Here is a 17,606-nt window from a genome sequence, read left to right as displayed (position 1 = left end):
TGGCTCCATCTTTGTCTTTTCTGCATATTCGCTGTGAACCGCAGCTTCTTTCATCACCACCAGAGGGCAATAGTGGTTTTTTCTTTTCTATTTTCTTTTCAGTTTTATTATTTTACGTAGCATCCTGAATATACTAAAAGTTATCATTGTAGTGCCTGTTTATATATAGCTTTTCGATATGCTTATGCCCATCACAATTTTTATTAGAACTAGTAATGATATTGTTCACACAGAACTCCAACAGTGTCCTGGCTTATAAACTTATAACAGACTTACACTGACTGAAAATATCTGACCTTTTTATTTCCATTCTGTTGGTGCAGTAAAAGGCCCATGTACTGCTAGAAAGGGTTAAAATGTTTATTATTTATTTATTTATTTATTTATTGTTAACAGTTAGATTAAAGGTGCAAATAATTTTATGATCATGAGTTTATTTTTCATATAGTAGTTTATGTGTGTGTGTGTGTGTGTGTGTGTGTGTGTGTGTGTGTGAGCAAGAAGTGCAAATCCCCTCACATAAGGAACCTAACACAATTCTCTACACGTGATAAGCCATGACAGTAGCTCAGCAATGTTCCCAAAATCCTGTGTGGTTCCTCATTGATCATAACCAAAGAGATGCCGGACTTGCAGTGAGCCCTTAGGATCTATAATTAGCTGAGGAGACTACAGTAGTGGGTGGTTACGTGGTTTTGCCTGCGTTACAGTATACTTTGAATGCAGGTGCGTTCAGGTTGGTGAACAAGAGGATTGCTCATGTGGAATTTGCCTTGAGCCTACTTTTTAAATGTTTTAATCCCTGGTTAATTATGTGTCTGAGTAAAATTATGTGCAGTTTAATCAGACGATCATTAATCAAGTGAGATCCTAGAGATGTTCTTTGATTCTCTACGATTGTTTTTGATCAAATGGTGGTGTGTTCAAGATTTAGTGAGATCGCTTGGATAGTTTCCCAGAGCAAAGGTTTTTTAAGGATTGGGGTAGGTTTTCTGTGAGAGAAAGGGGATTCTTTAAATAAAGAATTCAATTAGCTGGCTTTGGGGAATCCTGACATGTCAAGTACTTCTCAGACAACAGCACAAAACATTTGATTCCTTAACTTTTTTTTTAAAGCTTTTAGTTGGTCATGTTAAAGAAATCACAAAGCCATCAGTTTCAGAGCAATTGAAAGAACAGATTTAGCTCTGACTTACACATAGGGAACTCCTGTCATAAATGCTAAATCTTAAAAGATAACTGTATATTAATTACAGTTGGTATCCAGCAGGTAAGTGCCTGTTAGTTACGATGAGGGGATGTGGTAGCTTAGTGGTTAAGGCATTGGACTTTGGATCCAAAGGTCATTAGTTTAAATCCTGGCTACACCAAGCTGCCAACTTTGTGCCCCTAAACAATGTCCATTAATTTCCACAATCGGCTGATATTCGGTGCAGGTTTTCCAGGTGCATTCCACTAATCAAGGGCACCTGATGGTCATCATTAGATTTACACAGGTAAAATTTGGTGTGTACTTGCTTGGTTGGAATGAATCCCTGTACCCACACTGGCCCTTTGTGGAAAAGATTGGACACCCCTGTCTTAGCCCCATTACTGTTCAGTTTATAAGAATGAGATAAATGTAAGTCTTTTTGGATAAGGGTGTCTGCCAAATGCTGTAAAAATGATAATGCACTTGTTTAAAAGGTTACATTAAATTAAAATAGTTAATTGGTTTATAGCCAGCAGTACTGTCCATCTCACTGTTAAAAAAAAAAAAAAAATCTCTTTTTTATACCCTAGATATTAGGCTCAATTATGATCCTTTATTGTAACTATGTATGTATTCTGTCCTAACTGCATTTTCCCTCCCAAAAGGCTAGTTTAATCTTTTTGTGAAGCCATTCATATGAACTTTTCTTCTGTACACGGTTTGAAAAGTAGCAAGGTTCATAACTGTTCATGGGTTTTGGAGAATTTATTGTAAAGGATCATTTTGGAATGAGGTAACAGGTTTTATAGCATTGAAAAGGAAAATTAATATTGATTTAAAGTTATACTAGTGCTTTATAACAGTATTCATTACTACTTTAGTTTAAGGATGTTCAGCTCACATATAAGTTGTTATACACCACAAGTCTTTGAGTAATCCTTTGAAAGACTTCCCAATCTATTCCCATTTTCACTTAATCCTTACTGTGTTTTTAGTTAAGTTTAGTTTTTGTTCCAGTAGTGGAGCTACCACTGTCCCTTAGGCTTTATTTGTTTGGATTTCCTACTTGGCTACCTGTATATTTGTTCATATTGTACTAAATCCCCCACACTGGCCTTTTCATGGGGCCTCACACAGTGCTCTGTGTTTCAGTGTGTTTTTGATCCTCCCTCTTTTCAGAGCTGCAGTGGCAATAAGCCCAGGCCTACAGAGTCCATGTCTGACTGTGGGCACAAACACACTGGTGCTTTGTGTTCGGACGCTTGCGGGGGCTGACGGAAGCGCTGTAGAACCGCAGAGCCAAATTAGGCCACATGTGTGCTTGGACTTTACACAAAAGAATTCCTCCCTCCCACTGCTCTGTGTGTGCTTTTTAATTCAGTGAATCATATGCACTACTGTTTGTAAAATGTATGTACTTTCATATACAGTGAGAAATTCGTGATTGATTCGATTTTTTCCACTTTTGCTGAACTTGTAATCAACAATGCATAGCTTTTTCTATGTCGTTAAAGCTTGTAGAGAACCTGAGGACATTATTCACTTATGAACAGATGTGAGGTGCTGCCTTTGTGTGTGGGGAACTGCTGAGTGTCCTATAGACCAGAAGTTTGTCTGTGGGCGTTCGGATGATGTCATGCCTTTAGGCTGGGATCCATGCCTGGGGTCAGGGGTTAATCCTGTTCTATGATGCGCTATGCTGCAATACTAATGCGCATATGCTGACATGCTTCATCCATACTTCTCTAACACAACTCCAGCCTTCATGCCTGAACAGGACTCTAGTACATTTCCAGATGTTGGGAATTTTTTTTGTGTTTCTATGTAACCTGTCATTAAATAGAAATTAGCAGGATATGTTGACTCACTCTTGGAGAGAGGAGTTCAGTTAAATATTAAAATCAAAAGTGTATTTTCTGAAAGATCGAACATGTTTTGCATTTGACAGCACTATTATGTTATGAATATAGTCCATACAATTGTAGTATGGCATACCAGCATATTTTAAAAGCAATACTAAAGCTGAGTGCATATGTTTGTATACCCCTTTTAAGCCTTTGTAAATAAATGCAAAAATATACTGCATGTCTAAATATTATTAAAGTAATTAAGTCTAAGTCAGCACCTATAGTTATTAGTAAGTTCAAAAGTTTACATCCTGGTTGATATGCCCCAGTTAACTTGTTTGATGTCTAACATCTTTGTTATTTAAATCCATAAACACATGTTTGCTTTGTTAATTATTTAAAGCATTAGCCAAGATTCTTAACTTCAAGCTATAAACTCAGTGGCAAGAGTAAAAACAAGACATAAACCAGAAAATACTGGTTCTGAGAGAGATTTTTTGAGAATTTTTATATTTTCAGAGCTTATTATCAACCATGTAAACACAAACCCTGAATAAATAAAAAGTAAATACCAAAACACAGTGTGAACAATGTGATCACATGTTAAAAATAAAAAGGAATATAAAACAAATCACATACAACAATCTACATAAATATCATGAGAAATTCCCTACACGTAAATGTCACATAAATCAGGTGATTATTCACACGTGGCAGTTATGTTAGTTAAGGTAAAGTAAGTAAGGTGTGTGAGCTTTTTTCAACTTTCCTTTAGCTTTGTCTTTTTGTTTTCCCAAATTCAGAAGCTACATTTAAAAGGTCACCAGTAATAAGAGTTGTTACTGGAACCCTTGCAATGTTAGGCTTTCTTCTTTTAGAAGCAATTTACGTTCAGTCACCTTTACATCTTATTATCTGTAAGCCACTAAGGGCAGACTGAGGTGTGTCAGAATCAACAGGGCTGGGTTCCTTGTGCGGATGTTTGCCCAGTAATTATTGCTATTTTGAAGTCTCTTTTAGTGGCGCTCTGACAGACGTGAGAGAGACATGCCTAGTCATGCAGGACTAGACCAGAGTTCTCACACACACACACACACACACACACACACACACACAGTAAATAAGAGTCACTGATTCAGTCCAATGTGAAATACACTTCAAATATGTCTACAGAGGAATTAGATTAAATGTGTTGTGTAAAAGCAGACACATTAAATAAATGCTGGCTTGACAACAAATAATCTAACCCCAGACTAATGCAAGCAACAAACATTGTTACTGTAGAGTTTTATTTATAAATGTGATAATAAATTATGTTTATATTCATCACATTGTATATCATTTGTCCTAATGATGTACAAGATTTAAATTCGGAACTAAATCCTCACTTTGAACACTTGTAAATTGGATTTAAGATCATGAGACATGGATTTTGTCTCATTTACATGTTAGATGTAAAATATACTTTTATCTTACAATTATCATTTTTATACAACTGAGCAGTTAAGGGTTAAGAGTCTTGTTCGAAGTCCCAGCAGTAAGATTTAAAATCACATTCTAATCAGAAGTCCAACATCTTATCCACTTAAAGCATTAACTTAATCTAGTCTGCTCTGAGGTTTACAAAATTAATTGTTACATAAACTTGATGCAATTCAGACTACCGTAATTTCCGGACTATTAAGCGCACCCAAATATAAACCGCACCCACTGAATTTGACAAAATTTTTTATTTTGAACATAAATACGCCGCACCTGTCTATAAGCTGCAGGTTTCTACATTGAAAATAATGAACTTTACACAGGCTTTAATGAAAGACAGCTTGTATCTAAACAGTAGCCTACCAAGAAAGTTATTGTTCACTGTCTTCCTCCTTCCTTTCACAACAATTTCTCTCAAAAGTTTTTCTTTTGGCATCGTCGTGCGTTTAAAAATCACCATCGGTGCACGATGCTGTGCAGCTCAGAACACAGGTGAAGTGCGTTTTTTCATGCCCGGTTGTTTTCAGCGTGACAAATTTCAGTGGGAGCGCACCCGATTTAATATAAAGAGTTTCATTGGTTCACCTGAACCCGTTCGGCAATTTCATTGGTCTAATGTTATGGGGCTCAGTTTTTTGGCTTGAAGCTTGTGAAACCGGGAAAAACCCAGGAAAAATCCATAAATTAGCGGCTTCATTTTTTAATCCACGGGGTTCAAAGAGTGGGAAAAAAGTAGCGGCTTATAGTCCGGAAAATCTGGCCTTTCTCTCTCTTTGTCTTCAAAACGTCTTACGAGGGGAATGAAACGACTTTTATTCCCCTTCTCCCCAGTGCATAAATCCACCTCTCCAGGCTCTTCTTAACCTGTCCCCTACTCACCACAAATCACAATATCATCCGCAAACATCACAGTCCAATTCGGTGTATTGTTTCTATAAACATTGATAAACATGCCTCTTGAGAAGATGTGACATTACCATGATATATTGATATATTATAACTTATACATAGTTATAATAGAATGGAGCTATCAAACCTAATTTTTTTGTTATTTGGTAATGTTTTTATCCAGAATGGTTTACAACGCAGAACAGATGAAAAGTCCAGCAGTCGCAGTTTGTTGGCGTGAGTATATTCAGTTACCAGCACATTCTTTATGTAATACATTCAAAGTAAATGTAAGCTTATTAATATTGAAAAACTTAAAAAATAATTATTCAATTTATAGTTCCACATATATCAGGTATCTTATATAGCAGGTGAAATGAAATCTATACCAGTTATTAAGGAGAAGTATTAAAGAATTGCAGTTGTTCTCTGCAATTTACATCATCTTAGTGGATCAAGTGTTTATCAAGGAGTCTAACTGGCTCCTTAACAGCCACATGTGCAGTGTGAAAGGAGCTTCTTGTATGACGAAGTGCTCTAATTACAGCTGCGCTTTACTGCTTGAGGTTGCATGTGTTGCCTGGTTTATATGTCCTCTTCCGCATGATAAAGTCATACTGAAGTGTGTCCGTTTGGTCTGCTATAACACCTGCATCTGCATTGTGTCACTTCCTCAACTCAAAACTTACACACGTCTCCTGTAATGACTGTAATTTGGCTCCGGTGCCTGATTTGGAAGAGAGTGTGTCAGCTCCGTTTACTTTAAAGAACCCTTTGGGGTGAGACAGCGGCCAAAACACAGCAGCGACTCACACATCCACACTTTGCACTCGTCTGTGTGCCCGCCTACACTCTGCACATTGCTCTTACCCGTCTTGATGGCAGAGCGTGACTAGAGCTCTGGTGTGCTTGTCAGGTCTTGTTTTAGAGTGCACTTCTTTATACACAGAGAGGCACAAACATTGCCCAGATACACACATATACACACATATACACAGCCACAACCCACACCCAGGGCTTAAACAGAACACATTTGTCCTGATTTCAACCAGGAAACTGTATTTCACTATACTTATTATAATGAACATTCTGAAAATGCACAATTTTCTTGTCATTATGTAGGTTTTGTAAGCAAATGGAATTGTCCCATTAGATATTAATTTTGTAGATTGTAGGCATTTTTATGTAATATAATCTTTGATAATAATGTATGTCAAGAAAGAATTGAAAAACATCAGGCTGTTTTTAACATCCAGCTCAACACCTCAATACTCAACACTGCATGTTGTTATACCACAGTGCTGCTGAATTCTCCAGTCTGATATGGGATTTTATATTCTACATTAAAACTGAGGGAAAACTAAAAGAAATTCTTCAACGAAGATGAAGCATGAAATTGTTGATATGGGCAATTACTTTTCAGCAAAATTTCAACTTTTAGTTAATTTTTCAACACAAAATTTTTTTTTTTTATAATTATTATTTTCAAAATGACAAAAACATAAGGCTGGTCAGATTACAACTGTAACCTGTTTTGCTGATGTTCTGCATCATTAAATGTTACAATAATATTTTTTTTTGTATGACATCTTTAAATTAATAAAAATGTTTGGAGAAAGAAATTGGTGTCAAGTTATTAAACTGCTTTTCTATAGCAACTCTAATTTTCACATTTCTTATTTGCGAAATCTTATTTAGTGCGACAAATTAAATATTCTCAGAATGTTAATACCTAATGAAAATATAATACAAATGTTCAACTGAAAACTTAAATCTTGTAATTAAATGTATATGCCCTGACAAGTTAAATACTAGTGAAGCTTTGGATAAGTGCTTTATTAAAGGTGGGTCTGTTTAAACAAATAGCTAAAAAAACTAAGAAACTGCAAAGAACAATTATGATAGAAGTGACTTTCATTTAAAAGCTGCTTGAATTCTTAAAAAAAAAAAAGAAAAAATCTGATTTGACCATGAAAATCAGTCTGACATTTTCACTTTATTAAACATAAATTCCTGCATGCTAGATTTTCCTTCTTGTCTTTTTCTTTCCACTCTCCATGTTGTGTCTGCCAGCAGTTGCTGTCATAAGCAGCTGTCGAGGGCCTGATAAATGAGACCTTTCTTTGGAATGGCAGCACAGCTGAGAGGTTTTCTGTGGACATGGATGTATATAAATATACATGTGTGTGTCTGTGTGCACATGTATGTCTGTTTGTATGACCAGACAAACAGAGAAAGAGAGAAAGTATTCACTGTGTGTTTAATTAGACATCTGAGTGGACAGAGAAGGGGGGCAGTGAGGAAGAATAGACTGATCCTGATCTCTGACAGACAGTAGCTTTGACACCAGATCCTGGCACATGAGCAGGATTTAAAATGTGTGCCTCGAGAAAACATTCTAGGAAATGAATGACCACCCTAGAGACTTTAGAGTGGTTCTCTGTACTCATTCAATCTCACTCAATCTCAGCCTAGCACAGTTCTGCTTTTTATTTCTTCTAAAACTGAATTATGTGACTAATTACTAGGTCACTGCTTTTCAAAGTAAAAACATCCAACACTATACTTATTAAAACAGCAACTGTCACTGCTTTATATGAACAATAAAAGTAACTGTACAATCAGTGCTCACATTATGAAAAAAGAATAAGGACAAATATTGAGCATATTATGAGTATTTTATAAATGTGTACATTCTGTACTTTTTACTTTTTACATTATTTTTTACTGTGCTTTTGATGATGTTTGATCATAGACTTAACAATATATATATTCTATAAATATATACAACCTATCTGTCTATCTATAGAAAATCTATCTGTCATTTTTGTATTCTTTTTGTATTCCACAATAGCAAAATGTTTCAGGCATCTGAGCTCAGATTTCCTCCCGCCATTTTTGGTAGGGTATAGATTACACATTCTTATATTTAAAAATTCCAAAATTTCACGTCAATTCAGGGTGCGTCATACTGAATAAAGTATGGTTTATATTTTAACACTTACTTTTAACTGTTTTAAGTCTAAGTTGTCTAAGGACATGACTGTGGTTACACAGTATTCATTGTGTCTCTGTTTAGCTAGAAATGGACTCAAGCAAGTCACAATGTGCCTGAATTATCCAGCTTATACACGATGTGTCTGAAAACATTTCCTGCCATTCACAGTCATGCATGCTTATCGGTACACATCATATATAACATTAACTCATACTATACTGTAATTTATTGCATTGTATATACTAAATGTAAAAAACTGTATCGTTTAATGTTCATATCTGTATTTGAACCATAAGTGACCTTTTAAAAAAGAAAGATAGAAGTCATTATCATTCACAAATTAAAATAAGTTGCAATTTATAAAAAGTAACTTCACAACCACATTTCCTGGGTACATTTGGCACGCTTTCTAATCTTCTTCCTGATATGACTGACACATCTAATTATATTTGATCACTTTAGTTTTTGGATTTGTTACATTCTACAGTCTATGTTACTGAGATGTACTTACAGTGCTGAGTCAAAATTACACTTAATAATGTGGTTTCGGGCAAGATTGCCTTCTAGTAACAATGGTGAACAATCAAAAAGAATGCAGAAAAACATGTGCAATGAGTGTACATATATCTTAAATAAATACATTTTTGAAGGTTTTTTTGAGAGATATATGTCCTGTGCTACTATAAATAAATCAGAAATGTGTGTACACCATTGTTGAATTGTTTCCCCATAAAAAGAATGAAACAGATGCATCTGCCGTGTCTAACACCTAAAATTCATAGACAATTCTTTTGTGTGATATATGAATGGCAGATTTTTTTATTGAAAATTTTGCTGAAACCTACAGTTGTTCAAGTTGTTCAGTTGTACAGTTGTTTTTGTTTTATTGGATTCCAGTACCGATACACACACCAAGTCTCAATGGGAATGTTTTCTAAAACAAAAACAATGTTGCACTATTAATTAATATCTGTATTTGCACAGAGCACATTATGTATACAATCAAAATAATGTAATGCTATTTGGTTAAACCTTAACTTTATATTGTACAATTAATATGCTAGTTAAATATAATTGGTTCAGATTAAGATAAACAGGGTGAAATCTTTTCTAACTTCACTCAATTCGCACCTATCAGTCCTGCTTTCAGGAGGGTATTTGGAGCATAAAGTAGCTGTCTATCATGCCCTCTAACAGTCCCTCTGGATTCCACATGGGTTTAGACTGTAGCGGTTAACATTTGATGAGGGTTCGAATGACTCAAGGATAGTGTGACACACCCATTCTTACACATATACTCAAAAGACACGCACAAAAGTATCCAGGCCTGCTAAAAAAGATTTAGAGGCACAGGTAGCCTAAGAGAACCAAAATAGGCCAGAGCCTTTCTCTGTGAAAGGGCGCTCTGTATGAGATCGTGTAAATTGTTGCATTTGTCTCTATCAGCTTCAGTTTAGGCATAAACAGGCTTTCCAAAAAAAAAAATGCAGAAAGCAACACATTTTTTATGGTTTCTGTGAGCTGGTGTATACGGTTCCTGTGCAAACACCTGTATAGTATTACGCTATTATGGAAAAGCTGGCCACCAGAGGAGTAGCAGTGTCTACAATAACCTGTGATCTTATCTGCTGGGCTTAATACTGCTGCTGACCTAATTGCAGTCACATCCTTACAGCCCCCACACAGATGGTTTTCATAGAACATGTCTGAAGTTTTTAGAACTAGGATATCCACCATAGCGGTGTTATAGATCTGACTTCTGTGCCCTGCCTTTTTATCATTTGAATGTAACGGAAAGAAAAAAAAGACCATTGTGTCTAGAATACAATAGGCTGCATCCTCAGGGGTTGTATCCTTAAAACTACACCTACGCTTTCAAAATCATTAAGGCCAGAGGCTGTTAAACAGTGACCTTGTAAACCGAAGCTTCCTGGGAAAGATACTGCAGCAAAGCACAGGTGCAAGATTTTCATTACCAAAAGAATAAGAAGAATGAAAAATAAGGGGTCTTTTCTTCATGCCTGAGTGTGTAGGTGTGTGAAAACATAAATTATATGAACATAAAAAGTTCATTCATACAAATGCAGTGATGAAGTTTGGACTTAGCATGTTACAAGAAAAGATACACAAATCACACCCTAAACTGTAGGAAAATGTAATCAATAGTTTTTGTATTTCCTATTCACAGGAATGGTATTATTCTTTACACATAATGTATACATTAATGCTTGCACCACCAAAAAGGTTGTATAGAACTTAATGAGCTTATATAGCTTTTGTCTATCTAATTTCCTCCTCTGAGGAAATAGTGGCAATCCTATTATCGCTGTACCATGTCCCACCACCTGGATCAGCTTTTTTTAACGGACCAGCTTGCATTTAATAGTTAACTAATTTAGCAATTACTTCCTTCCACCACCATTTCACTGTGAGCCACACGTGGAGAACACTGTTGAGTGTTTGCTAAATCAACGGCCTGTGAGATGCACACTGTTAGAATGATTTGTGCCTAAGGGACAAGAGGTTAAGTAGTTTAGAAAGAAACTCCCGTTAGGGACTTTCCACATGAAGGCTTTTCTTGCAGACACAGACAGCCTGTGAAAGATATCAGCATGTGACCCTATCAGCATGTGACTGTTCAGCTGCACATATACAACATGAAAAGCTTTTCAATGGCAGAAATAAAGCATATTTTGCCACAGGAAATTAATGGCTTAATTTGCCAAGCTAGTTAGCAAAACTCAAAACTAATGACTAATAATGTACATGTACAGTGCACAGTGTACAAGCTATGCAAATTTCTGCTACATACTTAGTGCTGTTCAGTATTATGTAGTAGCTTTGGGGAGAGGAGGTGTTTAAGTGTTCCACCAGCTCTATCAAACCACCTGTTTATTTCTTACACTCATCCTAGTCCCTTTACAAGTCTACCAAAGAACATATACTATATTTATTTAACATTTAACACCAACAATACTGCACTATCGTACTGTATAATGCTTAAAATTCATAACTGATTTTACAAGTCAAGTCAAGTCAAGTCAAGTTTATTTCTATAGCGCTTTTCATAACAGACATTGTCTCAAAGCAGCTTTACAGAAATCAAGAGTTAAGGTGAATGGTGTATTTATCCCTGATGAGCATTGCCATGTGGCAAGTAAAAACTCCCTTAGATGTTATGAGGAAAAAACCTTGAGAGGAACCAGGCTCAAAAGGGGAACCCATCCTCATTTGGGCGACATCAAGACTGTGATCATAAATCTTCAAACAATACAGAACACTGGACAGTGAGAACTAACATGAGCACTGAAAGTGTAAGATTATGAGTAATTTTCTTTCTACAGTCCTTTACAGTCATTTGTGGTTATAAAACTAGGAGCCACTGAGCCATAAAATAGCTCATCATTTGTGATCATCACAGATCAAACACCAGCTTCTCCATGCCAGAGCCTTTAAACACCCAAGGAGGTCCAGTGTTTGCAGGGTCGGCATCTACTTCTTTAAAGGTCCACAATCTTCATAAGGTGGGACGTGACTGGGGCTGGAGCAACCTCAGGATGCCTCGGGATGGGTAGAGAAAGAGAAGCAGTGGAGAGAAATTAGCATAGCTACTGTTCATGCTATTAACAAGCACAAGTTGATAATGTGCATGTGATCAGATGTACTGGAGCACAAGGTTATGATGTGTGTTATGTGTAGGATTTGCTAAAAAGATAAGTTTTTAATCTGCACTTAAACTGGGAGAGTGTGTCTGAGCCACAAACACTGTCAGGAAAACTATTTCAAAGTTTAGGAGATAAATGTGAAAATGCTTTACCACCTTTAGTGGACTTTGCTATTATAAGAACTACTAGAAGTCCAGAGTTTTAAGATCTCAGGGAGCGTGACAGATTGTAGCGTGTTAGAAGATAGGAAAGATAATTGTGACCCAAACCATTTAGGGCTTTGTAAGTAAGAAGCAGTAGTTTGGTGTATGGTTAATAGATCTGTTAGATCTGACACACCTTAAATTTTCTCACCAACATGGTCACCTGCCCATTCCCTGTCACCCTCGTTGAATCATGCAAAATTAGCAAAAATTCATTTTTTTTTTCTTTTTTTCTTTTTCCAAAAGAACAGCTATGATCCAGTAGACAATTTTAGAAAGTAGAAAGTCTTTTCCACCTTTTTTCTTAAGTGCTTTATAATCTGAAACAGTCATATCTGAGCCCAGGACTGGAAGTAAATTGCATTTGGGGGCTTTCTAACCCCACCTCTTCCTCATTAAAAACTGCCATGCTCTGGAAATTAGTCCAGATGGTGGTTATTGCAGGCATTTATCTCATGGCCATATTAGGTTTTCTGTACCTCAATGTTTGGTGATGCACTATTACATACTGCACAGACACAGGCTAACAGACATAAGTAAACATTTGTGTTTGAAACCTCAGTGATTTTCATTTTTCTTCCACCAGTGGGCTGTTCTCAGATTAAGCCATATATTTCCATGGCAGATAAAAGCTTTCATTTCAGATGTGGGTGGGTTTTTTTTCTTCTCCTTTCAGGTTTCTGGTGTATAGTTTCAAAATGGCTCTCGTATATCATTTCAAAATCTTTTTTAAATGACATCATGCCTACCACATCTCTGTCCATACCTCCTCATCTGTCTCTGTATCAGACAGGAACATAGACAAAGCAGACAGTGATCATTCTCTCAGCTAACACTGACCACCAGATTGCTAAACATATGTCTTACTATTCATATGCTCTTCTTTTCTCTTTGCTTCCTATTTCTTGTCCCTCTCCCTCCTTCTCTCCCAGACTTGTACAGACAGCTGCAGATGGCTCCATTTTACAGACCACATGATTTACTTCTTAATCTGGTGCAGCACGCGTCTTAGCAGCCCTCATGCTTAGTGAACAGTGCCTAAGATGCCACATTCAGTGGATACCAGGGAGTAATTTTACTATACTGGAGTCACCAAATTTGTGCGTTCAGTATGTGCATAGGAGCATGTGGACTAAGTCTGATAAATGTAGCTTAAAATAACTTCATTTGGCAGTCAATGAAAGAAGTTATGCATTACAAACACGTGGCCTGCATGCACCATGTAATCATACTGTATGTGGTTACATGACATGAAGTAAAGCCTTTACGCAATTTTCTCTTTGTTGTTGCATTAAAGAAACATGCATACATCACATTTTTCCATGACACCTTCATATTTTAATAGGGAGAGATTGTGTTTAGATGTGACTGGAATTTAATCACCTGATCTTCTCCTGTAATTTACATTATAATCCCCAACTTCCTGAAGAAATGAACAGAAGTCTATTCAAGCATGGGAAACCTCAGAATTCGCATTTGTCTGAAAAAAAAAAAACACCACCACATGAATGCACATTAGTTTGGCTCCCAGCAGACCTTTCCTCTCCACTAGACAGAGCAGCTGTGGTCTGCCTCAGCAGCAAAATAAGTATACGAGCCAACTAATGGAACAGTCACACAGGATGTTTACTAGTTTGAATAGCTATAACACGTTTTACTTATTGAACAGACTAAATCAGATGTTTTAATTACTGTGTGTGGCCAAGTGTCACATGGGAATGATGGTAACGCAGTGGCAGTGATGTGGCTTGTTTAGGAAACAGAGAGCCAGGGTTGTTTTGACGTCATTGCCGATGTCTAGAAATGCTTTTAAATGACTACTAGAGCCTACATTTCTCTGATGACTCATGAAGTGCTCCAGAAGAAAAAATAACCAGAACCATCCCCATAAAGTGGGATGAGATTCGAAAGCAACTGATAGATAGATAGATAGATAGATAGATAGATAGATAGATAGATAGATAGATAGATAGATAGATAGATAGATAGATAGATAGATAGATAGATAGATAGATAGATAGATAGATAGATCGATAATTTGTAATATCTGCCTTTCTTATACTCCTCTAATGCCTCAGTTAAAGACTAAACTTCATGAATTAAAATTATTTATAAACACAGTTTATAAACTGTTGTACAATTTGCTTTGTTGTACAAAGTCACTCAAAAAAATATAGTGTTGAATAATCTGTTATTTGATTCAGAAGGGCAAGTTATGACTCCCAGGATCTGAGAGTGGCCTTGTACGATAGGCTTATCTATTAGATATGGACTTAGGGAGGCATTTCCGCTCATAACCCAACCTTTAGCACACACAAACACTGACACTTTCCTGTTTCTCGCAGATATGTGACCTTGGAGTCATATATCCTCAAGCCACTTCTCCAAATACCTTTGCTGCGAGCCCAGAAAGTAAACATGAAAGTCATACAGTGAAACTCATTTCTGTTTATGTGATACAACACAAGTGTCTCCTCCAATATTAACTTAACTGCACTATAAATACAAATACACCTCTTTATGAATTGACTATAAATGAATTTTGTATAGTACTTCCCATATTTACATTATCAAAGTATTACATTTATCAAAGCAGAACTATGTGATGCTGCTATAAAGACTTAAGTGTCAGTCCTATTATACACTTTGAAGCTAAACCTCCTAACCTAATGGTCAAGTGTTTAGAGGACGAACTGGATGTGAAGGGGAAATTATCTAGACATATTTCGGGACACGATCAGAGGACAGTATTACTTCTTAGATCAGGATAGCCTTTGATCTGCAATGCAGCCTGATCCAACATCAAAAGTCTGGCAGCAACGTAACACCACACACAGAGCACTGAGTTACATACACTCTCCAGCCGGCTCACACGTGATGATTTGTTCTGATTTAGCTCAAAAAAAATTTTTTTAATAGTTTAAAATATAGCAAAATGTATTCACATTATGGCATGTGGAGAAAAGCTTATGGCAATATATACCATATAGCCTATTATTATTTCACTATGATATTATTAAGATTTGTCCAGTATACAAGCCTTCTTAAGGCTTGTTTTTACCTGATTTCACAGAATGAGAATGTGAAGGTGTGTCTGAGGGTGATATTTGACAGCATGCAATATAGATTCCAGCTATTGAAGCGGCTTGTATTGAACTGAGGCTGAGTCACATATGATTGCCTATAGACTTAGTCATGTCTATTGGTGCAAGTGTGTTAAAGCCCTCATAAACCCTGATAATGTAAAGATAATTAAGCTACATAGTTCCACTCACACCCAACGTCACACTCTTTCGGATTTCAGCATCCTGTCAACGCAGAGCAATGTAGCAATGCAATAAAACAGGTCTATTCAGTCCCTTATCTCGTATTGTATGACGCCACATTGTTCATGAATGAGTAAGGGACTTTCCATGGCCTTTACGAAATAGCTGAGGTTATTTACATTCTGGACTGGAATTTTTCATTTAAAATCTTAAAAATATTTCTTTTATGTTTCTTTTTTTCATTTTACTCTTAAACAAACCTCTTATGGATTAAAAACGTATTTTTTGTTTAATAGAATGAGACACAGCCAAACAAACTGCTGTATTTTATGCAAATTTATTTAAATTAACATTAAAAACAGGACATGGAAATAACTTAAACGATCAGCATACAAACAACTTTTTTTATCCATACTACATTCATTGTAGCAAATAAATAGGCAAAAATTTACAACTGAAATCCAGGGAGCAGTAGAATCCCTCACATTGAAGAATGTGACTTTGAAAGTTCGAGTGTTCAGTCTTGAATGTCTGTTTGGCCTGTTGAAATTATATCAGAGGTTCCCGAAGAGCTCCAGCTTAGATACAGCACCTCTCTGGTGTCTCTGCTTTTCAGACGTGGTGCAAATATCTCCGCTTTGGTCCAAGCTTGCTTCTCCATCTCTCTTTCTACATCTCCTAAAAAGAGAGAAAACATGAAAAATTAATTAATTGTGAACCACATTTGAATTTTTAGATATTTGACTATTGATTGTTTTGGAAAATAGACTATTGAGTAAATGGCAGACAGGTCTTAAAATATGAAGGTATTATAATTAATGTACATTGTTGTAACCATTGTTGCCAAAAAACTCAAAGAACCTACTATATTAATTAGATTTATAGGAGAACTGTAGTATTTTGAATGAGATACAATGCTGTAACAGCTGTATTATATACGTTCCAGGTTTCTCAGGGTGTCTCAAAATGTAAAAAGCCAGACTCACCGGAGTGTGTGAACGCTGAATGAGTGTGTCAAGGCGCCCTGGCCATGCGCAAAGACTCCTGATGTCCCGAAGTGGAGGTTTCAGCATCCTGTCTCGTTTTAAAGTCCTGAATGGCTTTCCTGTTCTGGAAATCAATCAGCGCCATAGTGATCACCGCGTTCCAGCAGTTATCCTCGCCTGAGCACCGGAAGTCGATCTCCTTATTGTCCGTGGTGACGATGGTGAAGTAGACGAACTTGCCGGTGCGCTCCACGCAGTCCACCTTCTTAATGTACTGCAGCTTGAGCTCTTTGCTTTTGGTTTTCTTCTGCGTGTCGGCGTAGATGTTCAGGCTGTCCGTGGTGAGGACGCAGGTCTTTCTCTTCCAGAACTGCAGCAGGCTGTCGCTCCTCTTCTCCAGCTCGCCCTCTTTTAGCACCTTGCAGCTCTCTACCGGAGTCATTCTCATGGTTTTTGTGGAGGAATGGCGAAAATAAGGGAGAGTTTGTATCCTTAAAGACCTTCAGACAGGGGTTAAATGGCTCAGAGGCTCCTGTGTCTGGCGTGTCTCCGAGCTTCTTGTTCTCTTTGGTGTGGCTGTGCCTGTGAATGAATGAGACTGGGAGTATTTAATAGCGTCGTCGCTGTGCCCAACCTCCTGCGCGTCACATGCGCTCACGGTATTTGAGTAATTCATTGGCGGAACGTGGGCGGAAATGTGCCTCAAATGACCTTCAGCCTTCAGCTAATCCCTAAAATACCTCATTACAGCAATACAATCTGGTTCTCTTAGACCCTAACTGTAGCATCCCAATCTTTTTATCATTTATTTATCTATTCGTAATCCTATTATTGTATTGATCTTACATTATTTTATATCCCTTGTTTGCTTTCTGTTGTAGCCAGTCCACTTCAATGAATGTTTTGTGTATGCTGAGATGCTTTTCTGCTCAACACGGTTGTAAAGAGTACTTACATGAGTTCTTATATATTTCCTGACAGTCCAAACTAATCTGGCCATTTTCCTAACTTCTCTTTTCAACAAGATGTGTCCACCTACAAAACTGTCCCTGACAGGATTTTTTTTCCTGCACCATTCT

The 17,606-nt window shown here is 36.9% G+C and overlaps 1 protein-coding gene across 1 annotated transcript; it reads right to left on the bottom strand.

Annotated features, from left to right (window-relative positions):
* Positions 1 to 15,862: 15,862 nt before the first annotated feature.
* On the bottom strand, positions 15,863 to 17,129 carry phlda2 (pleckstrin homology-like domain, family A, member 2). Its single transcript, XM_083545850.1, has 2 exons — positions 16,528 to 17,129; positions 15,863 to 16,219 (listed from the first exon to the last, which is right to left on the bottom strand). The coding sequence occupies exon 1, from the start codon at positions 16,973 to 16,975 to the stop codon at positions 16,556 to 16,558; it is 420 nt and encodes a 139-aa protein (XP_083401976.1). The 5' UTR covers positions 16,976 to 17,129; the 3' UTR covers positions 15,863 to 16,219; positions 16,528 to 16,555.
* Between the last annotated feature and the right edge of the window lie 477 nt (positions 17,130 to 17,606).

This window comes from Silurus aristotelis (assembly GCF_946808225.1).
Source record: "Silurus aristotelis genome assembly, chromosome: 7".
Classification (NCBI taxonomy): Eukaryota; Metazoa; Chordata; class Actinopteri; order Siluriformes; family Siluridae; genus Silurus; species Silurus aristotelis.
This window is presented reverse-complemented; position numbering and strand designations above follow the sequence as displayed.